This window comes from Myotis myotis, unplaced genomic scaffold (assembly GCF_014108235.1).
Source record: "Myotis myotis isolate mMyoMyo1 unplaced genomic scaffold, mMyoMyo1.p scaffold_m19_p_17, whole genome shotgun sequence".
In the NCBI taxonomy this organism is placed as follows: Eukaryota; Metazoa; Chordata; class Mammalia; order Chiroptera; family Vespertilionidae; genus Myotis; species Myotis myotis.
In genome coordinates, this window is record NW_023416321.1 from 18,499,935 (window position 1) to 18,523,346 (window position 23,412).

The 23,412-nt window shown below is 45.5% G+C and overlaps 2 protein-coding genes, 1 long non-coding RNA gene and 2 other non-coding genes across 9 annotated transcripts in view; 2 read left to right on the forward strand and 3 right to left on the reverse strand.

Moving 5' to 3' along the window:
* Nucleotides 1-6,340, forward strand: part of TEX2 (testis expressed 2) — a 92,124-nt gene extending 85,784 nt beyond the window's left edge. For 2 of the 5 annotated variants that reach the window (XM_036339975.1, XM_036339980.1), the window contains 3 exons: nucleotides 267-476; nucleotides 3,855-3,975; nucleotides 4,829-6,340. In XM_036339975.1, the coding sequence (XP_036195868.1) occupies nucleotides 267-476; nucleotides 3,855-3,975; nucleotides 4,829-4,951 (454 nt within the window). In that variant the 3' untranslated portion in view covers nucleotides 4,952-6,340. Of the gene's footprint in view, nucleotides 1-266; nucleotides 477-3,854; nucleotides 3,976-4,828 lie in introns of those variants that run through there. The other 3 variants (XM_036339978.1, XM_036339979.1, XM_036339977.1) reach the window with 2 other exon arrangements.
* Nucleotides 6,341-7,331: 991 nt separating this feature from the next.
* Nucleotides 7,332-7,463, reverse strand: LOC118672575. The gene has a single exon (XR_004973130.1). It is a non-coding gene; the product is annotated as a small nucleolar RNA SNORA76 (small nucleolar RNA).
* A 26-nt stretch (nucleotides 7,464-7,489) lies between these two features.
* On the reverse strand, nucleotides 7,490-9,626 carry LOC118671589. The gene is made up of 2 exons (XR_004972779.1): nucleotides 7,803-9,626; nucleotides 7,490-7,579 (listed from the first exon to the last, which is right to left on the reverse strand). It is a non-coding gene; the product is annotated as an uncharacterized LOC118671589 (long non-coding RNA).
* On the reverse strand, nucleotides 7,652-7,721 carry LOC118672546. The gene has a single exon (XR_004973110.1). It is a non-coding gene; the product is annotated as a small nucleolar RNA SNORD104 (small nucleolar RNA).
* A 9,528-nt stretch (nucleotides 9,627-19,154) lies between the features above and the next one.
* Nucleotides 19,155-23,412, forward strand: part of ERN1 (endoplasmic reticulum to nucleus signaling 1) — a 68,223-nt gene continuing 63,965 nt past the window's right edge. Inside the window, exon 1 of the mRNA XM_036339981.1 lies at nucleotides 19,155-19,395. Coding sequence (XP_036195874.1) covers nucleotides 19,333-19,395 — 63 coding nt within the window. The 5' untranslated portion in view covers nucleotides 19,155-19,332. The remainder of the gene's footprint in view (nucleotides 19,396-23,412) is intronic.

Here is a 23,412-nt window from a genome sequence, read left to right on the forward strand (position 1 = left end):
CTGGACTTATATTCAGTATGTGAGCTATATAAACATGAGATGCCTCCTCAGTTTGCCCTATGAGAACTTGGTGTGACCCTCCGTTGTCAAGACTCAGCTCTGTGTGAGGTTTCTACTTTGTCTGAAGTAGAAGTTTTACCTGGGGATTATTTTGCAGCCCGGGGGACGTTTAGCAATGTTTCACAACATTTTTTATTGTCATGACTTGGGGGAATGTGCTAATGACCTATTAGGTAGAGATAACACCTATTTGTGTTCATTTAAAGGTATGTTGGAGGTCATCGAACAAGTAAGATTATGAGGTTTGTTGATAAAATTACCAAGTCAAAATATTTCCAAAAAGCAACGGAGACAGAGTTCATTAAAAAGAAGATTGAAGAAGTCTCCAATACACCCTTGCTGCTAACTGTGGAAGTGCAGGAATGTAGAGGAACCTTGGCAGTCAACATTCCACCTCCCCCAAGTGATCGAATATGGTACGTAGAGGAGCCCTGAGGGACGGCTGGGATTTCCCTTGTTGCGTGACCATAAAAATCCCAGCATGCTTGCCCTTGACATTATGGAAAGTACCTTCTCCTGGGCAGAAGCACTTTCACACGTTTTTTTCATGGAACCTACTTTCTTCTGCGAATGGTTAATTCACATTTAAAGATTCACCTTCACAAGGTCAGTAGGTGAAGTTGATGGGATGAGCTGTTTCTATTCTTGATCTTCCTCCTCTCTAGAGCCAACTGTATCCACCAGTAAGAACAGCTGCCATTTGTAGAGCTCTTCTTTGTGCCTGGCCCAGGTGTAGCTCCTTGACCTGGGCAGTCCTCACAGCATCCTTGGAGATAGGTGCCATTTACAGACGGGATCACACATGCAACAGAGTCCCAGGCGTTTAGGGAAGACTCCTTGGGCAGGGCCTACATGTTCAGGAGGCAAGAGCATATGCACTTTGGAACTGTGGTAGGAGGTCTATTCAAGGAGTTGTAACTGAATGAGCCAGTGGTTCTCAACCCACCTATATATCACAGTTACAGAGGGATTTGTTAAAGGTATTGCCAGCCCAGTGCCCAGGATTGAGGGATTTAAGAACTGGCCAGGATTGAGAATCACTGAAATAAATCACTCATGGGTCCAGCAGAAGAAAATAACTCTGTGAATCTTAATTTAAAATTGACATTCCATGTCCTATAAAATGTAAGTGTATACAGGATTGCATAAGAGACCCCATGGTACCATGAACTACACTCGAATGAAACAGCTCTGTTCTATCATAGAGTGAAACCAACATGCTAGTAGTACACATCCTCAGTGTTCAGGAGAGTTTGTGGGGATGATCCAGAGGATTTTTGAATTGACACCTCAGTTAATGATTTATCGGTGTCTCCCAGTAAAAACTTTAAAATGTCATTTTAGATGTTATTAATAAAGTAATATTTTCATAGGTGAAAAAGCCTATAATCTTATCATCCAAAAATAATCAGTTAATACCTTTCTGTACAGTCTTCCAAACATAATTTAAAATGCTTTTAAATACTAAGAGTTGATAACATTTCTTTCCCTTCTAAGCTTTATCAGTTATAAATGCCACTGCTCAATGGGAGATAAAATTGAAGGCCTCTAGGATGCATGCTCAAATGCTGAACCATTTATTAATGATCCACAAAGATAAGTCTAGATATTTAGGATGTTTAGGACATTTATAGCAACTTGACATTCTTATTGTAGTTTTTAAAACATTGATCCATGACAAATTGAAGTTTTTAGATAGTTTGATAGCACATAGTCTCTTGTCTGGATACTTTACCAAGTTCTGAGTACCAGTCTGCTCCCTGGAGAAGCCATAGTAAGTGTGGTAGGAAGTATGGAATGAAAAAGGCTATGGAATATTCTCTTTACACATGCATATTAGGTGTGAGGAACATGACCACTTCTCTCAGTGTCCCATCTTGGGAGTGATATTCAGAAAGCCACTTTCACTTTCTGCTTTATACGCTTGTATATTTTGGGTTTTATAATATACTAGAGGCCCAGTGCACAAAAATTTGTGCACTCGGGGGGAGGGGGGGTCCCTCAGCCCGGCCTGTGCCCTCTCGCAGTCTGGGACCCCTCGAGAGATAACACTCTGCTGGCTTAGGCCTGCTCCCGGGTGGCAGAGGGCAGGCCCAGTCCCTAGGTGCAACCCCTGGTCGGGCTCAGAGCAGGGACGATTGGGGAGTTGGGGTGCCTTCCCCTGTCATGCACAGAGCAGGGCAGATTGGGAGGTTGTGATGCCACCCTCAGTCGCGCTCAGGGTAGGGCCGATTGGGGGGTTGGGGCACCGCCCCCTGTCACACTCAAGGCAGGGTCGATGGGGAGGTTGCGGCGCCACCCCCTGTCACGCACAGAGCAGGGTCAATCAGGGGGTTGGGAGCTCCCCCCTGTCATGCACAGAGCAGGGCCGATCAGGGGGTTGAGGAGCTCCCCCGTCACTCACAGAGTAGGGCCGATAGGGGAGTTGGGGCACCGCCCCCTGTCACACTCAGGGCAGGGCGGATCAGGGGGTTGGGGCGCTGCCCTCTATCACCCACAGAGCAGGGCCGATCAGGGGGTTGGGGCGCCGCCACTGTCACACTCAGGGCAGGGCCGATGGGGAGGTTATGGCTCTACCCCATCACACACAGAGCAGGGCCCGTGGGGGGGGGGGGGAATTGGGGCGCCGCACCCTGTCACACACAGAGCAGGGCCGATCAGGGGGTTGGGGCACCGCACCCTGTCACACAGAGCCATAGGGCGATCAGGGGGTTGGGGAGCTCCCCCCTATCAGACACAGAGCAGGGCTGATCAGGGGGTTGGGGCGCCTTCCCCTGTCACGAACAGAGCAGGGTGGATAGGGAGGTTGTGGCCCCCGCCCCCTGTCACACACAGAGCCGCAGGGCGATCAGGGGGTTTGGGCGCTGCCCCCTGTCACACTGATCCTGGTGCCGGGAGGCCTATTACCCTTTTACTATATAGGATAGAGGCCTGATGCATGGGTGGGGCTGGCTGGTTTGCCCTGAAGGTGTCCTGGATCAGGGTGGGGGTCCCCACTGGGGTGCCTGGCCAGCCTGGGTGAGGGGCTGAGGGCTGTTTTCAGGCTGACTAAAGCTCCCAACTGCTCCTTTTTTTCTTTTTTTTTAATTCTGGGCCAGGTTTAGCTCTGGCTCCAGCTCTGAGGCCTCTGCTGCTGAAAGAAGGTATCTGGTTTGTTTCAGTTCTATAATCGAAACAATGTATAACTACAGCTCTGAGATCCCGGGCTCGCTGAAAGCAGGTTTCTGGGGTTTTATTTAGCTTTTATATTCGTTACAATGTTTCTTAAACTGCAGGCTCAGAGGCCTGCAAGGCAGGCGGGGAATGTTGGAGTCCTCCGTCACTGAAGCAAGCAAGCCTCATGTTAGTTTCAAGCTGCCTGGCTGCCGGCCACCATCTTGGCTGGCAGTTAATTTGCATATCTCGCTGATTAGCCAATGGGAAGGGTAGCGGTCGTACGCCAATTACCATGTTTCTCTTTTATTAGATAGGATATATATGTGTATATATAGAGACAAAAAGGTTGTTCCCATTTTAGGAGAACCAAGTCCAGGTCACTGACTTTTCCTTTGGGGCTTCCTGGTTTGCCATTTGTCAGAACTGTTCTCAGATCATCACAGCCCTACACATGGCTCAGGACACAGGGAGTTCAGATCATAGTTACTGTGCTGAATTACTTTCCAGAGGGGATTATCAGAATAAGAATGGTTAAATAGTGGTAAAGGCCTGTGTAAATGAAGAATGTGTGCTGTTGGTACTTGTCTGCTTCCTTTCTTTGCTTCTAAATGTGGTTATTATTTGTCTTTTTAAAAAAGGTATGGTTTCCGGAAGCCACCATATGTGGAGCTGAAAGCTCGGCCAAAACTTGGAGAGAGAGAAGTGACTTTAGTTCATGTGACAGACTGGATAGAGAAGAAACTGGAGCAAGAGTTTCAGGTACACCTGCACTGTCATCTCGTGTTGCACACCGAGGCTAGCTCTGGGTAGAGAACAGAGGCTCTGAACTTCATGTGGGTCAGGACCCTCCTCTGAGGAGCCTCATCCCAGGAAAGTACACATATGATCAAACAGGTGTAAACTTCAGGTGGTTTCAGAAACTCTGAAACTCATCCACAGCACCACTGTTAAGTGGTCTTCAAAAGGGAAACCCAAAAGGTAAGGCCAAAGAACAAAATGATCCTCTTCTACCAGTAGGCTTGGCGAAGGTTAAGCCCTTTGCCTTCTGGGTCCATCTTTGGATTTTGTGGGCCCTGAAATTGGCCAGCTAGTAGCACCCACCCATGGTCAGCAAAGTTGCTCCCGTGCTGATACCCACTTTGCTCAGTTTGTTCATTCTTTAGAAACCCTTCTGTGAACAGCTACCCCTGTCCCAGGAGTCTAAAGATGCACCAGACCTGTCCCTCCCCTGTGGATCTTCTAGAGCAGTCTTGGAGTTTCCTAAGAGCTCATTCTCCAAGCCTGTCTTCTGTATTCTCCACCAAAAGTTAATAGCAATGTAGCCCAGGCCCTGGGATGAGCTATTTTTATCCAGTTTTAATCAGATATTTGAGGCACAGTTGTCTCTCAAGGTTTTATCTATTAGCAACTTATTTACTTTGTACTGAGTTTCACCTGTAAAATACATGTATTTTTGTAGTGGTAAGTTTTGAGTTACTGCCATTGAAGCTTTTTATTATTTTAAAGCTATAGATTAAATATAACAAAACCGATTTCTGGAAAGTTTAATATCACCAAAAAGAAAAGTGAAAAAACAAAACATTTTCTACATGGCTGTTCTTTCTTCCTACAGAAAGTTTTTGTCATGCCAAACATGGATGATGTGTATATCCCTATAATGCACTCAGCCATGGACCCTCGCTCCACTTCCTGCCTCCTGAAAGACACACTTGTGGAGGCTGCTGACCAGCTGTGATGGGTAAAGACCTGACATTGCCAGTGTTGAGATCTAGATCCAGGTGCGGGGTTCTTGGCTGCCTGTCTGCTGTAGCACAGGCCTTTCCTCACCACAGCTTCTGCCCTCTGCCTGCCAGTGCCCATTCCACTGTGAGGTGTCATTCCATGCATCCAGCAACTGGTGTCTGGATTGCCTACTGCAAAACTTTGACTCAAAGGAGATTGGAAGAATCAAGGTGGATCCAGAGGTTCTGTGACTCATACCATGGCTTTGAGTCTACCAGTTTTTGTGGCAGCAAGAGCACATTAAGAGCAAAGCTACAATTGGAAGGCTTCCTTCCCCTTGTCTCAACTTCAAAGCTTTTCCTCAGGCAGCCAGAGCACAAGTGGAACATTTTCTCACTCCTAGTTTATGTGATGCAGCCCTCCGCATTTTGAGAATGTCAATGTGGTACCATGTGGAGGGTGGGGAATGGAATTTTGTAAACGATTTCATTGGTGATAAAGATATGCATAGCAACTTACTTTTCTTCATATTAATTTGTCTTGGAAGCAAGTAGCCATAGAACATACACTGACACAATATCAAACTATCCCAAGCCTTTTACCAATGATGTATAACCACCTGGTTCTAATCCCAAATAATTTCCTGACAGCACATGAAAACATTAAAACACCACATCATGACCAGGTCACCGTCTTCTAGTGTGCTCCAGGAAACTTTACATAGGTATGCAAAGGCTTTGCTCATCTAGTTTGGGATCTATTGTGGTCAGTTTCCTTTTCTGATGACCCAAACTTAACATCTGTTATCATGAGTCAAGACCAAAAGCCTGCTCATCAAACACTACATATCTCAAAATTAATGTGACATTTCTTCAACGTTGCCAACTTTAATTTGTGCATTTGTGTCAGAATGTTTCGTTTACAAGTGTGGAGGCCCTAATTGTATAATTTGCTTTGAGAATTTAAAATTTGTTTAAAGCTGCATTCAACATCAAAATTACCTTGGGTAACTTTTGATAATTTATGTGTACTAGTAGTGTTTTTTTAAACAGCACCCTGCCTGAACATGACTTTAAAGAAATTGATATATTGAAAAAAATACCTGAACCTTTACTTGATTACTTTAATTGGACCATTAACCATTTGACTTAAATTTGACCATCCCAGTCAGTGTGCTGTTCCAATTTCTCATTGTGTAGGCCAGTTTGCCAGTCAGTCCGCATGTCTTGTTCACTGGTCTTTATAATTTCTGTGCAATAACTAAAGGCAGAGGACTAGATGCACTACTGTGTATTGTAAAGAGATGACACATGACTGTACCCTATTGCACTTAAAATAGTATATGGGGGATTTACAATTGCTTGCATTCTTTCACAAAATAAATCTCATGTCAAATACTAGATAAAGGCATCTGTTATTTCTACTGAATCCTAATTAAATAGGGACACGTGGGCACTATTTCCTGGGTGATCACTGGACCAGCATTCTTAAGGATCCCAGGTAGTCACTCACCACACCCGACATGAGGTAAGTGCTATTATCCTTAATCCACATTTAATCTGAGGGGAACAGTTTGGAACTGTATTGCCTAGTAGTCTGTTTCTTGGGGGCCCCCTCCAGGTGCCAGTGCAGTTTATTCTGCACCTGTGCTTCCTCCTACTCAGAAGTGATGCAGCTTAGACTGTTCAATTAGAATCTGGATTACAGCCCTAACCGGTTTGGCTCAGTGGATGGAGTGTCGGCCTGTGGACTGAAAGGTCCCAGGTTCGATTCCAGCCAAGGGCATTACCTTGGTTTCGGGCACATCCCCAGTAGTGTGCCGGAGGCAGCTGATCTGTTTCTCACTCTCTATCCTTTCCTGTGAAAAATCAATAAAATGTATTTTTTTAAAAATCTGGATTACAAAGGAGTGACTGCAATTATCGAGGTGCCCATGTTGTGCCCAGTAAACCATAAAAATCTAACCTTCACAGCTACACTCTTCTAAGCTGTTCAGGCTAACTGGACTGGGACACTTTCACCCAACGCTTTAGCCCCACAGTATCCAAACAAGCAGTTGGTCCTTAAATTTACACCTTAGCCAGATGAAATCCTCCCACATCACGACCGAAGCCGATTCCTATCGAATACACCACGCCCTTAAGCTGCTCAAGGCCACAGCCCGTTTCTTTCTCTACCGCCACGCACACCGCGGTTAACTTCAGGTGCACGTGTGTCTCACTGACGGAGAGCCGGGACTTGCAGGGCAAGCACAGGAAATGCGGGGGGGCGGGAGGGGCACTCGGTAGCAGAGCCTACAGGATCCCCAATGTCTCCTTAGGGCATTTCAACCTCAGCTCAAAGGCTGGGTCAGTCCAAACGCCCGGAAAACCCGACCCCGACAGAGCGTGCGGCCGTGTCGCTCGCGGTTAAAAGGGCCGCCGGCAGAGCGCCGTAGGCCCCAGTTATGCGCAAGCAGCTGCTCTGGCGCTGCAGCCTGACCCCCGGCGCCACACGCAGGCGCAGCGGGGGCTCAAAGGCAGCGCGTCACGACAAGAAACACACACACCAGTGGTAGGAACAATCTGTTTTATTGAGAGCCTTCAGGGAAGGGTCGAAGCGCTGGGAGGGCAATGGCTCCGACGTCCTCGGCCGGCCGGACCTGCAAAGAGAGCGGGGGGTAAGCGGTCGCGCCCTCGCCGGCTTGTTCCCTCCTCGCCCCGCCGGCGGCCAGGCTCAGACTCTAGTTCGCATCACCCTTGTCAGCAGTCTAACACGTGCTTTGATTGATATGTCATCACCGCTGGCCACTCGCCTCCCACCCGGCTCCAGGGCCCGAGTACCCGAGGCCTACCCGCCACAACCCACCGCACTGACAACCTCACCTCGCAAGCTTACAGCCGCCGAAAGACGGAGACGCGCCCACGGCTTTTACTTAAGGAAGCAGGCAGGGTGCTTGGGCGGGCCCTACTGTTATTAACCAATAGCAAGTCAAACTTCCGGCCACGTGCCTGGAAAGTGGCCTGATGATTGGCCGTGCTCGCTGAGTCCTCCAGAATATAGAGTGGTTACAAGCCAACCATGGAGCTGGGAGGCTAGGAGAGTCCTAAATTATTCCCGATTTCTTTCCAGGTCTCGGTGGCGGGCTGGTAATTAGCGCGTTTCTCTATGGCCCACAAAAGAAAACCTTACGAACAACAGGACGCAAGTAATACCTAATTGTCTGGGATACTCTGTGCCAGTAACTAGGTTCGGAGCCGTGGCTACAAAGGTGGCAAACAAACCTTGCCCCTGAATTCACTGTAACCTTTTCCGGTAGAAAGAGCTTGTGTGGGGGAAAGGAGAATGGTTGCAACCAAATCTGGATAGTGTGATGAGTTCCTCTATGACCTTGGTCACTTAACCTTTCTGACCCTCAGTTTCTGAAAAAGAATATCCAAAAAAAAGTTGTAATGATTAAGGGGATTAATGCCAATCGCCCGGCACATTCTGAGTGGTAAACAAATATTTGTTTTTAGGGGACTTTTTTGATGTGGAAAACGTATGTGGTTCCAATACTTTAATAAACTCTAAGATAGCAGCCTACTGTGGAAGCCCAAAGGAGAAAAGGCCTACCTTTAGGAAAGTTAAAAGTTGCTAAATATTGAGCTTATACTGTGAGCCAGGCACACTATTCACCCGTAGACATAGGAATATGACCCTGTGCTCTAAGAGCTTCGTTGACTGGGAAAAGGAACAGTAAACAGTCACAATTTCTGGTTATTTTCACTTCCTTCATATGTTTTCCTTGGGAATTCTTTTTTCCTCTTAATAAAGGAAATGTTTTTTGATGTGTGTGTAATGATGAAACATTTCAACCTACGAGTCTGTAGTAGAATGGGCCTCTTATTTTTATTTTTTACAGTCGTTAAATTTTAAAATTCCTATTTGATTTAGAGCAGTAATTATTTTGGCAAGTGTTTTGTCACTTCGATATTTTTTTTTTTTGCTGTTTAAACGTGTGTTATTAATATCAATATTTATTACAGTGTGGTACAGTTTCTACACTGTAAGTATGTGGGAAATGTATTTAAGTTTTTTGAACTAGAATATGATCTATTTTTATATATTACACAGATTCTTGAAATGAAGATGGTTTTACTATCATCTGTAAAATGTTGACATGAAATATTTATCAGTTCAGCCTTAGCTGTGTTGTAATTATATTGTCCATATCTCTGTATTTTATAGTTGATTGTGAGTGTATGCTCTGTCATTGATTGATAGTGATGTGTTAAGATTATGCTTCAAATACCAAATGCTGGTGAGAATGCAAAGCAACAAGAAATTTGCTCCATTACTGTTTGGGAACACAAAATAGTACAACCATTTGGAAAAGAAATCAGACAGCTTCTTATAAAGTTAAACATACACTTACTCTATATATGACCTAGCTGTCCCTAGGTTTTTACCCAAGAGAAATGGAAATTTATGTTAACACAAAATCCTGTACACAAATGTTTATAACAACATTATTCATAATCCCCTCCCCCCAAACTGGAACAACCCCAAAGTCCTGGGTGAATGGTAAGCAAATTGTGGTACATCCATACAATTGAATGCTACTTGGCAATAAAATAGAATAAACTATTGATGCATGCAAAACTTGTCAGAGTCTCAGAAGCAGCATGCTGAGTGAAAGGAGCCAGACTCAAAAGATGGTATGATTCCATTTATAGAACATTCTAAAAAAGAAAACTATAAGGATGGAGAACAGATCAAAGAATTTCCAGGAATTGAGCAGGGGAGGGGAGGGGGAAGCAAGAGGGGGGGGGGGGGGTAGAGATATGACCACAAAGAGCAACACGAGAGCATTTTGAAGGGTGATAGAACTGTTCTGTATCTTGATTGTGGTGGTGGTTACAAGACTTTATGCATTTGTCAAAAACTAGTAGAACTGTTCACCCAAAAATTTATTTTTACTGTGAAATTTAAATATTAAAATTAGCCCAGTCAGCATGGCTCAATGGTTGAGCATCGACCTATAAACCAAGAGGTCACGATTCTATTCCCAGTTAGGGCATATGCCCAAGTTTCGGGCTCCATCCCCAGTGTGGGGTGAGCAGGAGGCAGTCGATCAATGATACTCATCATTGATATTTCTATCTCTCTCCTCTCTTCCTCTCTGAAATAATAAAAATATGTATTTTTAAAAAATAAATTGTGCTTCAGTCATTTTCCTTGATTTTTTTCTATTATTCTTTGTTTTGTGTATTTTGAGGCTAGGTTGTTTGTCTCATTGTGGTTGGTGACTGATAACATTTCCATTGTGGATTACATATATTTATGTATGAGACAACACACTAAACTATTATGGTTTTTGCCTTGAATTCTAATTTATATTACATTAGATTAGCAGTGCTACTTCTGTCTTTTTTTGTGTGTATTTATGTTTGTCTGATATAACTGTCTATTTATCCCTTTATTTTTAACCTTTCTATGTGATTTTGGTTAATGTGTCCTTTGTAGTAGGCATATGGTTGGATTATAGTATTTAGCTCAATCTGGTAAGATATTCCTTTTAAAAATTCATTTAAAAATTTTATTATGGACTTGGTTGGTGTGGCTTAGTTGGATGGAGTGTCATTCCTGGCACCAGAAGGTCACCAGTTTGATTCCTGGTCAGGGCACATGCCCCAGTTGCAGATTTGGTCCCCAGTCAGGGTGTGTGCAGGAGGCACCAGAAGGCACTGATCCATGTGACTCTTTTCTCTCTCTCTCTCTCTCTCTCTCTCTCTCTCTCTCCTCCCTCTCTCCCTTCCTCCCACTCTAAAAGTTTAATAGAAATTTTTGTTTTATTATGAAATAACTCTGCATACAGGAGTACATATAAAGTGTATGTATGGTTGAAGATAATTAATAACTGAATATTCTATACTTACCACTTAGTTTAAGAAAAATGGCATCAGTAACTTTGAAGTAACTTTCGCCTCTTCTGATTCTTCCTCACTCAGAGAAAACCACCATCCTGAATTTTGAGTTTGTCTTGTTTTGCTTTTCTTTTTAATTTTTCTTCATATTTTGTATATTATTTAGTCTTGCTTGATTTTGAGCTTTATAGAACATATATAGAATATACGGTATAAATTCTTCTGTGGCTTGCTCTTTTTATTGCTTAATATTGGTGATATTCATGTTAATGCATGTAAAGCAACCAGTAATTGTAGTAATACAACCAAGATAGCATTTCAGTACACAGCTATTCTGCATTTTACACATCTATTCTCTTTATATTAGATGTTTAAAATAGCTTCCAGTTTTTACTATTATAAGCTATTACAAAGCTACTTCGAATATTCTTGTGTGTGCATAAGTTCCTCTAGGGTATGTACATAGAAGCACAATTGCTGTCTGGTAGGGTAGGCACATTTCCAACTTTCTAGATAATAACAAGTTATTTTCCAAAAATAATGCACTCCCACATTGGCTACACCCTCACAATTCTTGATACTGTCAGACTTTATATAGTTTGCCATATGGTCAGTGTAAAATGGTATTATAATCAGCCATAGGCCAGGTGTAGTCATATACATCGTTGATTTGGTGCTCTTAGGAATGCTGAGCCAGCATTTCAATCAGGGTTCATTGATTTAAGTTGCCCAACTCAAGCTAGCTGGGATAAAAAGGGGGAGGTTTTGTTAAATGGGAGGAGAGCTGGGCAGCCTGATCTCGAGCCAACTAGAATCAAACTCAAGCTTGTCCAGGGCTCCCTGACTGCATCCATGCTTCTCCCTATCTGCCATCTTGCTTTTGAATTGGCTTTCTTTGCAGGATGGAGGAGGCTCCTGGGCCTCACACCTCCTGGCTTTGCCACTAGAAAGGAAACAAGGCTCTTTTCATGGTTCTAACCGGAGTCAGATTGGGTACAAGCCTACTCATGGGTCATGTAAAGGTGGCCAGATGAGTAGCTGTTTTGGTTATCTATTACTGCACAATAAACCACTCTGTAACTCGGTGATTTAAAACAACAGCCATTTTATTGTCGCTCACAGAATGACCTGAGTTAACTGGACTCAGCTGGGAGATTCTTGTGCTCCATGTATCAGCTGAGGTCACCTAGGGGCTTGCCTGGGCTGGAACATTCAAGATGGCTCAACCAGGTGTCTGGCAGCTGGACCTAGCTGGAGCTGTTGATTAGAGCAACCTTTCTCCACGTGGCCTGTGTCTGGATGGCTTGGGTTTCTAAGCTAGCTTCCAAGAGGGAGCATCCAAGAGTTAGTATTCTAAGAGGAAGGAAATGAAGCTCTTAAACCTGTGATGAGGGGTCCCTGAATATCACTTGTGCCCACAACGAGTCACAGGCCCAGTCCAGAATGAAAGCCAGGGAGCCCTAGCTGGTTTGGCTCAGTAGATAGAGAATTGGCCTGCAGACTAAAGGGTCTTGGGTCAAGGGCACATGCTTGGTTTGTGGGCTCGATTCCCAGTGGGGGGCGTGCAGGAGGCAGCCCATCAATGATTCTCATCATTGATGTTTCTATCTCTCCCTCTGCCTTCTCTGAAATCAATAAAAATATATTTTTTTTAAAAGGGGATGGGGGTCCTGGGCACGTACGATTCCGGTCAAGGGCATGTACCTTTGTTGCAGGCTCCTCCCTGGCCCGGACCCTGGTCGAGTGTGCAAGAGGCTACCAATCGATGTATTTCTCACACATCGATGTTTCTATCTGTCTCTCCCTCTCTCTTCTACTCTCTTTAAAAAAAAAAAATCAATGGGAAAATATCCTCAGGTGAGGATTAACCACACAAAAAAAAAATGTGAAAGAGAGGAAAATAAGCTCTCCCTGTTGATGGACAGAGCAGCATGTGGATAGAGGCAGAGAAGGATTATTTGGGGCCATCATTGAGTGGCTTCCACATAGAGTAATATGATTGGGCCAGCCTGCGTAGATGCCCGCTAGGGGGCAGACAGTAAGTCTGTCCACACCACTTAGCATATCCGCTCTTGCAGAGCTGGCCCCAATTCCTGTTTACTTGCTCCCTCTGCGGTTCCAGCAATGAGAACAGCCCCTTGAATGAGGTAAAGGTCAGATGAACTATTGTTGAATTCCTTCTTCTCAGTCTTCTTGTTTGTGTAATTGCATCAGTCAGATGCTTGCCATTCTGCCTTGGCAAGCTTTGTATCTGTCCTCTCCCCTCTTCCTCTAGAGATGAACAGTCTCCTAACGGTCTCTCAAACGCCTGCCTCTTCCCCTAACTCTCTCCTTGAAATACAACTTCAGGCCAAAACCGGTTTGGCTCAGTGGATAGAGCATCGGCCTGCGGACTGAGAGGTCCCAGGTTCGATTCCGGTCAAGGGCATGTACCTGGGTTGCGGGCACATCCCCAGTGGGAGATGTGCAGGCGGCGGCTGATCGATGTTTCTCTCTCATCAATGTTTCTAACTCTCTATCTCTCTCCCTTCTTCTCTGTAAAAAATCAATAAAATATATATATATATATTTTTTTTATTGCTTAAAGTATTACAAAGGGTATTACATATGTGTCCATTTTATCCCCCCGCCCTAGACAGTCCCCTAGCCTCCCCTATCCCCCAATGTCTTATGTCCACTGGTTATGCTTATATGCATGCATACAAGTCCTTTAGTTGATCTCTTACCCCCCTACCTCCTGCCCCGCAACCCTCCCCGGCCTTCCTGCTGCAGTTTGACAATCTGTTTGAGGCAGCTCTGCCTCTGTATCTATTATTGTTCAAAAGTTTATAATGGTCTCTATTATCCATGAATGAGTGAGATCATGTGGTATTTTTCCTTCATTGACTGGCTTATTTCACTTAGCATAATGCTCTCCAGTTCCATCCATGACGTTGCAAATGGTAAGAGTTCCTTCCTTTTTAGAGCAGCATAGTATTCCATCGTGTAGATGTACCACAGTTTTCTGATCCATTCATCTACTGATGGGCACTTAGGCTGTTTCCAGATCTTAGCTATGGTGAATTGTGCTGCTATGAACATAGGGGTGCATATATCCTTTCTGATTGGTGTTTCTGGTTTCTTGGGATATATTCCTAGAAGTGGGATCACAGGGTCAAATGGGAGTTCCATTTCCAGTTTTTTAAGGAAACTCCATAATATATTTAAAAAAAAAAAAAAAAGTCTCTTTAAAAAAAAAGAAAGAAAAAAAAAGAAATACAACTTCAGTCCTCTCTCACTCTGCTGCCTATTAGAGAAAGCCCAGCCTGACTGTAGTGGCCCCACCTACTGACCCATCCTGCTGCCTTCCCAGCCCCATCTCCCACTGCTCCTTTGTGTAGATGCCAAGCACACGCCCAGTGATGAGTCAGCTTGGGCTCCCATGAAGCCACACAGTGCTTTCCTTTCCCCAGCCCCCTGTTCAGGTCCTCCACTCCCCCTAGGACAGTGGTCGGCAAACTCATTAGTCAACAGAGCCAAATATCAACAGTACTTCTTCAAAATAGACTCGCCCAGGCCGAAAACCGACTTCTGCGCATGAGCCACAAAGTTTCAATCGCGCTGTACGTGTGCGCCCGCATGTGGTATGTTGTGGAAGGGCCACACTCAAGGGGCCAAAGAACCGCATATGGCTCGCGAGCCGCAGTTTGCCGACCACGGCCTAGGATATCCATTTCTCTGTCAAATCTGACTAAAGGCCCAGCACAGGCACCACTTCTTCCATGAAGCCCTCTCTGCTTTACCCTTCTCACCCCCTTCCTTCCACCAGACTCTGTCTTGAACACCATAGTTCTATTTCTGAGTTTATTCCTGCCTTCACACACTTTTCACAGCCAGCCTATATATTGGTTATTTCTGTGCATGTCCTATCACCTTTACCAACTTGCAGACTCTTGTGATGTTCCCTCGTGGGACCAATCCATGTACTCAGAAGCCCTTAGTGATGTTCATTCAAAGAATAAATGAATGGCCTGATCAGTGTGGCTCAGTGGTTGAATGTCGACCTATGAACCAGGAGGTCAAGGTTCAATTCCCAGTTAGGGCACATGCCCAGGTTGCGAGCTCAATCCCCAGTGGAGGGCATGCAGGAGACAGCTGATCAGTGATTCTCATTATCGATGTTTCTATCTCTCTCTCCCTCTCCCTTCCTCTCTGAAATCAACAAAAATATTTTTTTAAAAATGAATGGTAATCCATGTAGTCATCTCCAAAATGAAGCTGATGAAATTATAGCTAAAGTTCCTTTCTGCTCTAAAATTTGATTACATCTATGAATGAGCTCTCCTAAGGAAAAGGGGATAGGCTGGGTAAGGTATACATATTAAGCCTTGAGAAACACAGTCTGGAAGGCGGAAAAAGAGACAGAAAATGGTAATATTCAAAGTGGAAAAGTTCAAGGAAAGGGAACTATTAACATACCCGAACTGAAGAGAGGCCTATGGAAATAAGATCAAGCATGGCCACCGGGATTTTATAAGAGGAAGGACGTTTATGAGCTGCTTAAGAGATGTTTCCAGAAAGTTCTGAGGAAATATGCCAGACTCCAGGGGGTTAGGAGGGACTGGCCAGTGAGGAAGTGGCACTCTGAGGACACTGTTTCTGTATTGGTGCTGCATTGGGCCTTTGAAAATAGTAATATATTGGTAACACTATGGACACCATGGTGACAAATACACTTGGCACAGATGGGTGTGAAACAGAACAGCTCAGAGGCAAGTGAACAAATACTCAGGATTGGACTGAACTACCCACAGGGCAGAAACCCCGGATGTCTGCTGTATTTCTTACATTCTTTTGCACAACCCTCAGGTAAGATCAGGAGACTTACATGTCATTTGAGGCAATGCTCTTTGTCACCACACATATGTATAAACTTGTGGTTGTCGTTCCAGGGACACGCACCAATCTGGGCTACTGCCTAGCTACATTTACAGGTCACACAGTGTTACCTTGTCATAATGCTGTGCGAGGGGCAAGAATAATAACCAGCTAGTGGTGGAACACGTTCTAGCATCTGGGCCGCCTAGACAAGCTCTGAAGTCATATGGGTAGCTGGATTCTAATCCGGGTTGTGCCTCTCCCTGGCTGTGTGTTACCCTCTCAGTTATTAACCTTTTCAAATTTCAACGTGGCATCTAGAAAAATGGGGCGAGTAACACCCACCTCAGAACTGCTGTCCAGATAACGTGGGATGATCCCGTAAAGCATGTATTTCTGCACATTTCCAAACAATCGAGAACACCCCATAAATATTAACTGCGATAATAAGAAACACTCCCTTTTGTGATACAAGAAAGGATGTAGTAGGTTCGGTTCTACGGCAAAGAGAAGCGGTTCGGAATGAGTGTCCCATCTTTTCAGACCCAATCATCCGAGAACAGGAAGAGTTCTATTTGCTTAAGAACCAGGCTGCTCACAGTGGCAGTGGCTTTTCTTCAGTTTCCCCTAAACATGAGGACACGAAGGAGATAGAGAGTTAGCCTGCTACCAGGCACTCTCGTTTCATCGTTTCATTTCTCCCACAGCTGCCCCACATGTGCTGTAAGTTCAAGTCTGGAAGCCGGGGCAACAGCACTGGGATCACTAAAAATAAGCCAGAGTCCGTTCATTCTCATAAAGATTGTTCCTTTGAGACGTTACTGAACTTTCAACCATGACCTCCCTTTTGGATTTTACCAGCTTTTTCTTTCAAAGGGAGCTACCCTCTCACTAAGTAGCTATCTGCAAACCAACATCATAATCATTTTTAATGAAATTTTGAAGGGTTTTAAACAGAAAAGAGGCATAAACTCTTTTAAAGCTAGGTCATAATTTGTTCCACCAGAGGGCGACATGTACTAAAATAAATAAAAGAGACTCCTCAGGGATGAACACGGGACATGGAGAGTAAACTGGATCTCAGGATCTTGGCACCCTTAGTCACCTGCGGAAACTGGAAAACACACAGACTTTGGGCTCCACCCTGGAGATTCTGAATCAGTAGGGGAAGAGGGCATGAGAAGGTGTTGGAAATCTGTTTTTGTAAAGCTCTCCAAATTTGGGAACAATTGTTTCAGAGAGAAATGAAAATAAGATTTTAACTACATTTTTCCCACCATTCACCATCCAGATATACTATTCAGGGCTTGCTGATGTGTGTGTGTATATATAATTTTTTTTACCTTGGTGCAAGAAGATTTATCTTTACAATAAGACCATGACCTTTGCCTGGTTTAGAGGTTGCTATTTAATGAAACTTCCAGAAAGGTATTCTATATGGGCAGATCTACTCCAAAGGCACCCTACAAAATATTTCCACTTCTGATGGTATTTATCAGTAATGCCAGTTTTTGCTTTATCAGAAGTAAAAAGCTGTCTAAAGCAATGCCTGGCTGTGGAGCAAGATTATGGACAATGCTGCCATAAATAAAACCAAAGCTTATCAGTATGAGTTGCCAGTCAAGTGAACTATATAAAACATATCCAGTGATTAAATGTAAGAACAACCTAATTGGTCCATAAGAAATTCTGAGAGCATATGACAGTGCAGTTAAGACCTGGGGGTGTTAGGTCCAGCTGAGTTCAAGATTATATATATATATCTCCACCTGACCGGGCTCCTTGAAATGAATTTTTTCCCTTCTTTATTGGATCTTTAAAAGTGATTTATGAGTCAAATTGAGGTTAAGCATTCCCCTTTGTGTTTCGTCCACTGGTGCTTACAAGGTCACAGTGACATTTTGAATTGTCAAAGGCTGCCAGAGTTTCAGTACAGAAAGTTCCCCCATCTAGACTTCCTCTGTTTGAGAAAAAGCACCAGAGGAGAAGGCATGGGAAAGGGGTGTTTTTTTAGTCAAACTTCTTTCCTAACTCAAGCATGTGGTCTTACAGATCCTGTTGTCAGCTTGCAAGCCGGGCAGGTAAGCATTAAAGGGCTCCTCCCTGGGCACCTGGCCACACGGCTCGGGAGTGATGCAGCCTCTGTTTTAACCCAGCTCCCCGCCAATCCCAAACCTCTCTGTCTGCATTTAGACGTGCAGATAACACTTTTCAAAACGTGTCTACCACTTTCACAGTGGCCAAGACTCAAACTGCTCTGGACTCGGCATTGGTAGGGATTAGTCCCTTGACTGGCCTCGGAGTAGGGGTTGGGAATGGGTAACTGTTTACAGGACGCTGCTTACTTCAGACATGCCTATGTTACGGTCAGGGCGGGTTGGTCCACAGTGCACACGGACCAGATCCCGGGCCAGTCCCCCACTGCTTTGCTGTTTTCTCTTTCATTGCTTACTTCTTTCCCCAAACCCTGAAAAATCTTAGGTTTTATTACGAGCTGGTTGGGGAAAATTAGAGAAGTTACTTACCCTTTTTCTCCTAAGATCTATTCGTGTCTTGCTCCGACTCTTGGTTGACTCATGACAAACAACATGTCCTCTGTCTTCTCTTCCAAGTGGAGGGCAGCATGGGACCCAGTGACCACACAGCTGCTGGGCTCTTTAATTTAGGCTAATAGCCCACAACCCGCAAACAGAACTCGTTTGGGACCTAAACACACCCACTCGCTCCGATGAGTTGTGACACGTGTCATCCCAAGCTTCAGGAGGTCACAGATGCAAATGCCACGTGAACACCATGCCACCAGCAGCCGAAGTGAGTTCCTTTTTTGGAACTGATAATTTTTGGCAAGTGATTTGGCCACGGTTTATTCCGAAAGGAACTGATGCCTGTTGGACATGATTGGAGGGGGGAATTCCTGAGGGGGGGAAAAAAGAAAAAGGAAGAAAGGCCTTCCGACTAGCTGAGTGGCAGCTGGAGGACCCCAGGGCAGTGGAGTCGGCGACATGGGCGCAGGCAGAAGCGCTGGATTTGCTGGCCTCCCGTCAGCTGCTTCCCTCCCTCCGGAGGGCGCCGGCGGGAAGACCAAGCGGGGCTCTGGGCAGCCGGCACCGCCTGTCTCCTGGCCTTTCCCCTGATCAAGTCTGACTCAAGGGGTCTCTCGGAGGGATGAGCGGTACCTCCTACCTCCTGGGGGAAGGGGTGCGCCCGCGTGGCGAGGCTGCCGGCCTTTCCCCCGCACCCGGATAAGCTCCCAGCCTCGACAGCCCGGCGCCCCTAGATGCGGACGCCTGGGCTGGTGCTGTCCAGCCACCCCAGCCGCGGGACCTGGGCCGGCCAGCAGCCTGTGCTGACCTCGGCCCCGCCCACCGCGCCAGCCCCGCCCACACTCGAGCCTGGCCCTGCCCCCGCGGTGGCCCCGCCCAGCCTCGGGCCCGCCCCCAGCCCGGACCCGCCCCGACCGGAAGAAGCGCCGGCCCGGCGCTTAAAGGGTCGGGAATGGGGGTGCCGCCGCCGCCTAGTCAGCTCTTCCTTCGCTGAAGACCAGCCGCCGCCGCGCTGTCCTCGCGGCGCCCCCGCCCCGTCCTCCGCCCTCCCGCACCGCCCCCCAGAGCCGGCTGGCTGGGCCGGCAGCCGGGACGGAGCTCTCGCCATGCCCGCCCGGCGGCGGCTGCTGCTGCTGCTGCTGTTGGCGCTGCTGCTGCCCGGCTCCAGGGTGAGTGACCGGGAATCGTGGGATGGGGGGACATCTCGGGGCCCCGCCGGACTCTGAGCTGGGAGCGCAGCGGCGGCGGCTCGAGGCCCCGTGCGCCCCGGCGGAGGCTCCAGACGCGCGTAGGAGGCAGCGCCGGGCGGGGAGCGAACGCCTCCTGGCTGGTCCGAGTGGCGGCCGCGGCCAGCCACGCCGAGGCGCACGCCACCCGGAGGGCCTCGCGGCCAGCGCGGTGTCCCGGGCAGCGCTTCTCGGTGCGGCCTTGCGCGCAACTTTGTGTCGCCCGGGTGGCACCCCTGGTCTCCAGAAGGCCACCTGCCGGACCCTCCCCACAAGTGGGCGCGGGCTCCGCCTGCGGGGGCCGCTGGGGACGGACCGAAAGGGCCCTGTAGCCGAGGGGAAAGGAATGCCTTGCGTTTATAATCCTGGTTGGAACTTTCAATACGCGAGAACTCCGGGAGACGAATGCAGTTGCGAGAGAGTGAGCTTTTCCACCCAAGAGCTCGATCGCTGGACCCTGCTCACCTGTCTTGCAGGTTCCTTGGTCTGGTGAGGCAGGAGGCAGCCTTTTGTGCACCAAAACTTCGTGAAGCAAGTTCAGCTGTGGGAATTGGGCTCGTTTTTAAGACCCCATATGGGACAGCGGCGAAGCCGCTTCCGAACTTTGAGTCAAAGACTGTCTCCTTCTGTGAGAACACTGGGGGCTGTCCGAGACGTCTTCTCATCTTTTTTGGGGGGAGAAGCGCCTGGTTTACATTTATTTAACTATTTAAGACCTTTTACTCTGGCTGTGGATTTGGGCACCACGGCTGGGAGGACATTTTGTGGACACACTTGTTGTTTTTTCCCCTCTTCTGGTTGGAAGAACCTAGCGAGTGGTTTTTAAAAAAACATACTGTTCAGGATGTGGGTATGGTACATCGGTGCAGGATCTGTTTAATGATCTCCACTGTGTACTCTTTAATGTGGATATCATGTGCCAGGTGTCCAGGTGGAAAACTGACATGTGTACCTGAGTGCCACAGCGGGAACTCGTTGGAGATTATGCATTTTAGGTAAATAATGCTCCATGCTCCTGGAGTAACAAGGATTTGGAAACAGCTGTAATAATATATAAGGTTACCTTTTTCACACTCGGGTTTTGTTTTTTAAAGGAAAGTTTGTGCACACTTCACGTTAGAACTCGTGTATTTAAGTTTTTCTTCTAATTTCAGAAAAAAAATCCACTTTCACAACTAGGTTCAGGTTTTGAACTTCAACGCTATATGGTGGATTGGTTAACTGCTGCTTGGCATATGTTCACAGATAAGAGAATGACCATATGTATGGCAGGGAAACTGGTCATTTCGAATAATGCAGGCCAAAGTGTATTGGTTTTCTTTGCCACACATTTCCATGCTGTTCTTTCATTGGAGTCTAGTGTTTTAGTTATTGAATAACGTAGGCTTAAACAGCCCCAAATAACTATTTAGCTTTAGTTGGGAATATAGTTTCATTTCATGTAAATATTTGCAAATTGTATTTAGAAATCCAAACGTCTCAGAGTTCCTGGTAAAATATTCCAGACCCATATTGAAAGGTTATGTTTTAGCGTCACTACATTTTTAGGTAAAAGGTCAGAATTTCACTCCCAGAATTATCTCACAGTAAAAATTTCTATCCCCAAATGTAGTGAGAATTTTTACATGAAAACTCTAAACGAAACCCATTGCAAAGTGTGCAGTAAAAACCAGGCAGCAGTGATGTTGTGTAGAATGCACTGACTGTAAAATTAGACAAACCTGAGTTCTAGTTGTGCCCTCAGGCAAGTTATTTTACTTCTTAGAGACTCTGTTTTCTGTAAGTGCAATGGGGACAGCTAACATGCTTACATGCCTGAAGGTACCTTGCACTTCATAGATGATAAATGTACTCTCCTTACCCCTCGAATCCCCCAACACAGGTGCTTTTTACTCTCTTTGTCATTTTTTTTTTATATTATACATCTGCAAGGAGCATATTTGGATGCTGTTTCTTTTTGATTGATGATATAACTAGAGCATTCGAGGCAATACTGTGATTTTTCTTTCAGTTTGTGATTGATTGAGCCAGACCTTGACTCATCATGGGCTGCAACTCCAGCCTTTCAGATCAAAATGCAATAATACCAGTGTTATTAAGGATTTGAGACTGTTAATCCAGGGAGTTTTCCCCTCCATCCTAGACCTGGATCTTGTACCTCATGTTGGTTTGTGTTACATCACTGCTGTCATATCATCGCTATCATGTAGTCCTCATTTTCCCGTGTTGAGGTGCCCCTTCTCTCGAGTACCAAAGAGGTCTGTAGCATGTGTGGCAAAATACTTTCTTCCGTTATAATATACTAGAGGCCCAGTGCACGAAATTCGTGTACTGGTAGGGTCCCTAGTGGCTGTGGACTGCCAGCCGGGGCCTCCCTCCCTTCCCCAGGCCTGCCCTGCCCCCTGGTCGAACTCCCAGACAACCTCCCGGTAGAGGGGACAATTTGCATACTACGCTTTTATTATGTAGGATATCATTTTTTTATTCAGTGTTTTGGTTTTATTTATTTATTTTTAAATAAAATTCTTTTCTAATTACAGTGATGTACAATATTATATTAGTTTCAGGTGTACAACATAATGATTAAAACCAGTGTTTTGGTTTTAGAGCAGAATAAAAAATGTCCCCGTGAACTGAGGACCATGTAAGTACAGAAACACACTGAGAACATCATCTGAGACACGAGTGTTAATTCGGAATGTCCTCGCTTACCATGTATCCTGATAGCTATCACCTGCATGAATTATCCTAATAGGAGATAGCAAGTATTTATTCTGGGGCCAGGAGGAGAATGTTTCATTAAGCTCATGTTATCAGGGCTGCTAATCATGAGATGAGACTGTAGTTGTGCACATGTGTTTGTGTGTCATTTCATTAACTTGCCTGACCACCGGGCTTTCCACAGTAGCATAGCTTCTCAGAGCAAGGAGAAAAAGTGTATGAGAAGTCTTCTTGAGAGAGTTCAACGGCAGACCATATCCCAGCGTATAGGACAGTGGGCTACGTAAAGGTTTCTTCATGTCTGGACGGAGTAGCACCACCTGCGTCGGCCTGGGGGATAGTTATTTGCCTGTCTCAGATTCTGACTCCATTTTTCAGGTCGAAGAATCATTGGAAACCTCTTTGGTTTGGGGATCCAAAGTAATCTTTTGGTTCAGTATTGTGTGTGTTTTATAATGATCAAATGTTCTCCCTAAAGAGATGATATAGGAGAGAAAAACCTAATGTATCAAATGGATTCCATTTTTATTATGCACAAATAACTTGGGGCCTGTAACCTAGCAATATGATTAGAGTGTGATGCTGGCTTAAACAGTGGTGAATCACAGTCCATGAATAAGAAACATGCGGGTTGAATATATTTCCCAGGGGCTGGCAATTTTTTTTCCCCTTGTCTTTATCTTTGCTATATTCCATGTTTGGTAACCTGCCACAGAGCAACACATTCTCAGAGATGTTTACAAGAGACTAGATATGGATTGGGAAAGTAGAACTTTAAAAGGTAATCATAAGCTCCTAGCTTGCATTCCTTTTTAAAAATTTAAGTTACATCTAGACATGTGCAAACACCCAGCAAATACAACAGTGTAAAAATATGTGTTTATATATTTTTGTTTGGTTTCCCGCCCTCGCTCCCACAGAATGTTTCCCATAACCTGTTAGGAAATGTTCTGAGTGCATTTGTCACTTCTAGTAGCACTTTAGTAAACCATCACTCATGACAAAACATTTGAGCTTTCTGTGCTCAGCCCTGGCTTGGGGACCAGGGTTGACATGGTACTAAGCCTTGCTTTGCCTAGTGATCACCCTGCTGAGGTCATATGGATTGTTTGCAGTTTCCACTATTATAAGGAAAGGTCTATTTCCCTTTTTTCAAATCTTTTATGTGTTTAGTGCTTCCTGAATGATAACATGGGAAAATTTCTATATGATATGCGAAGATTTTTTTAATCCCTTAAA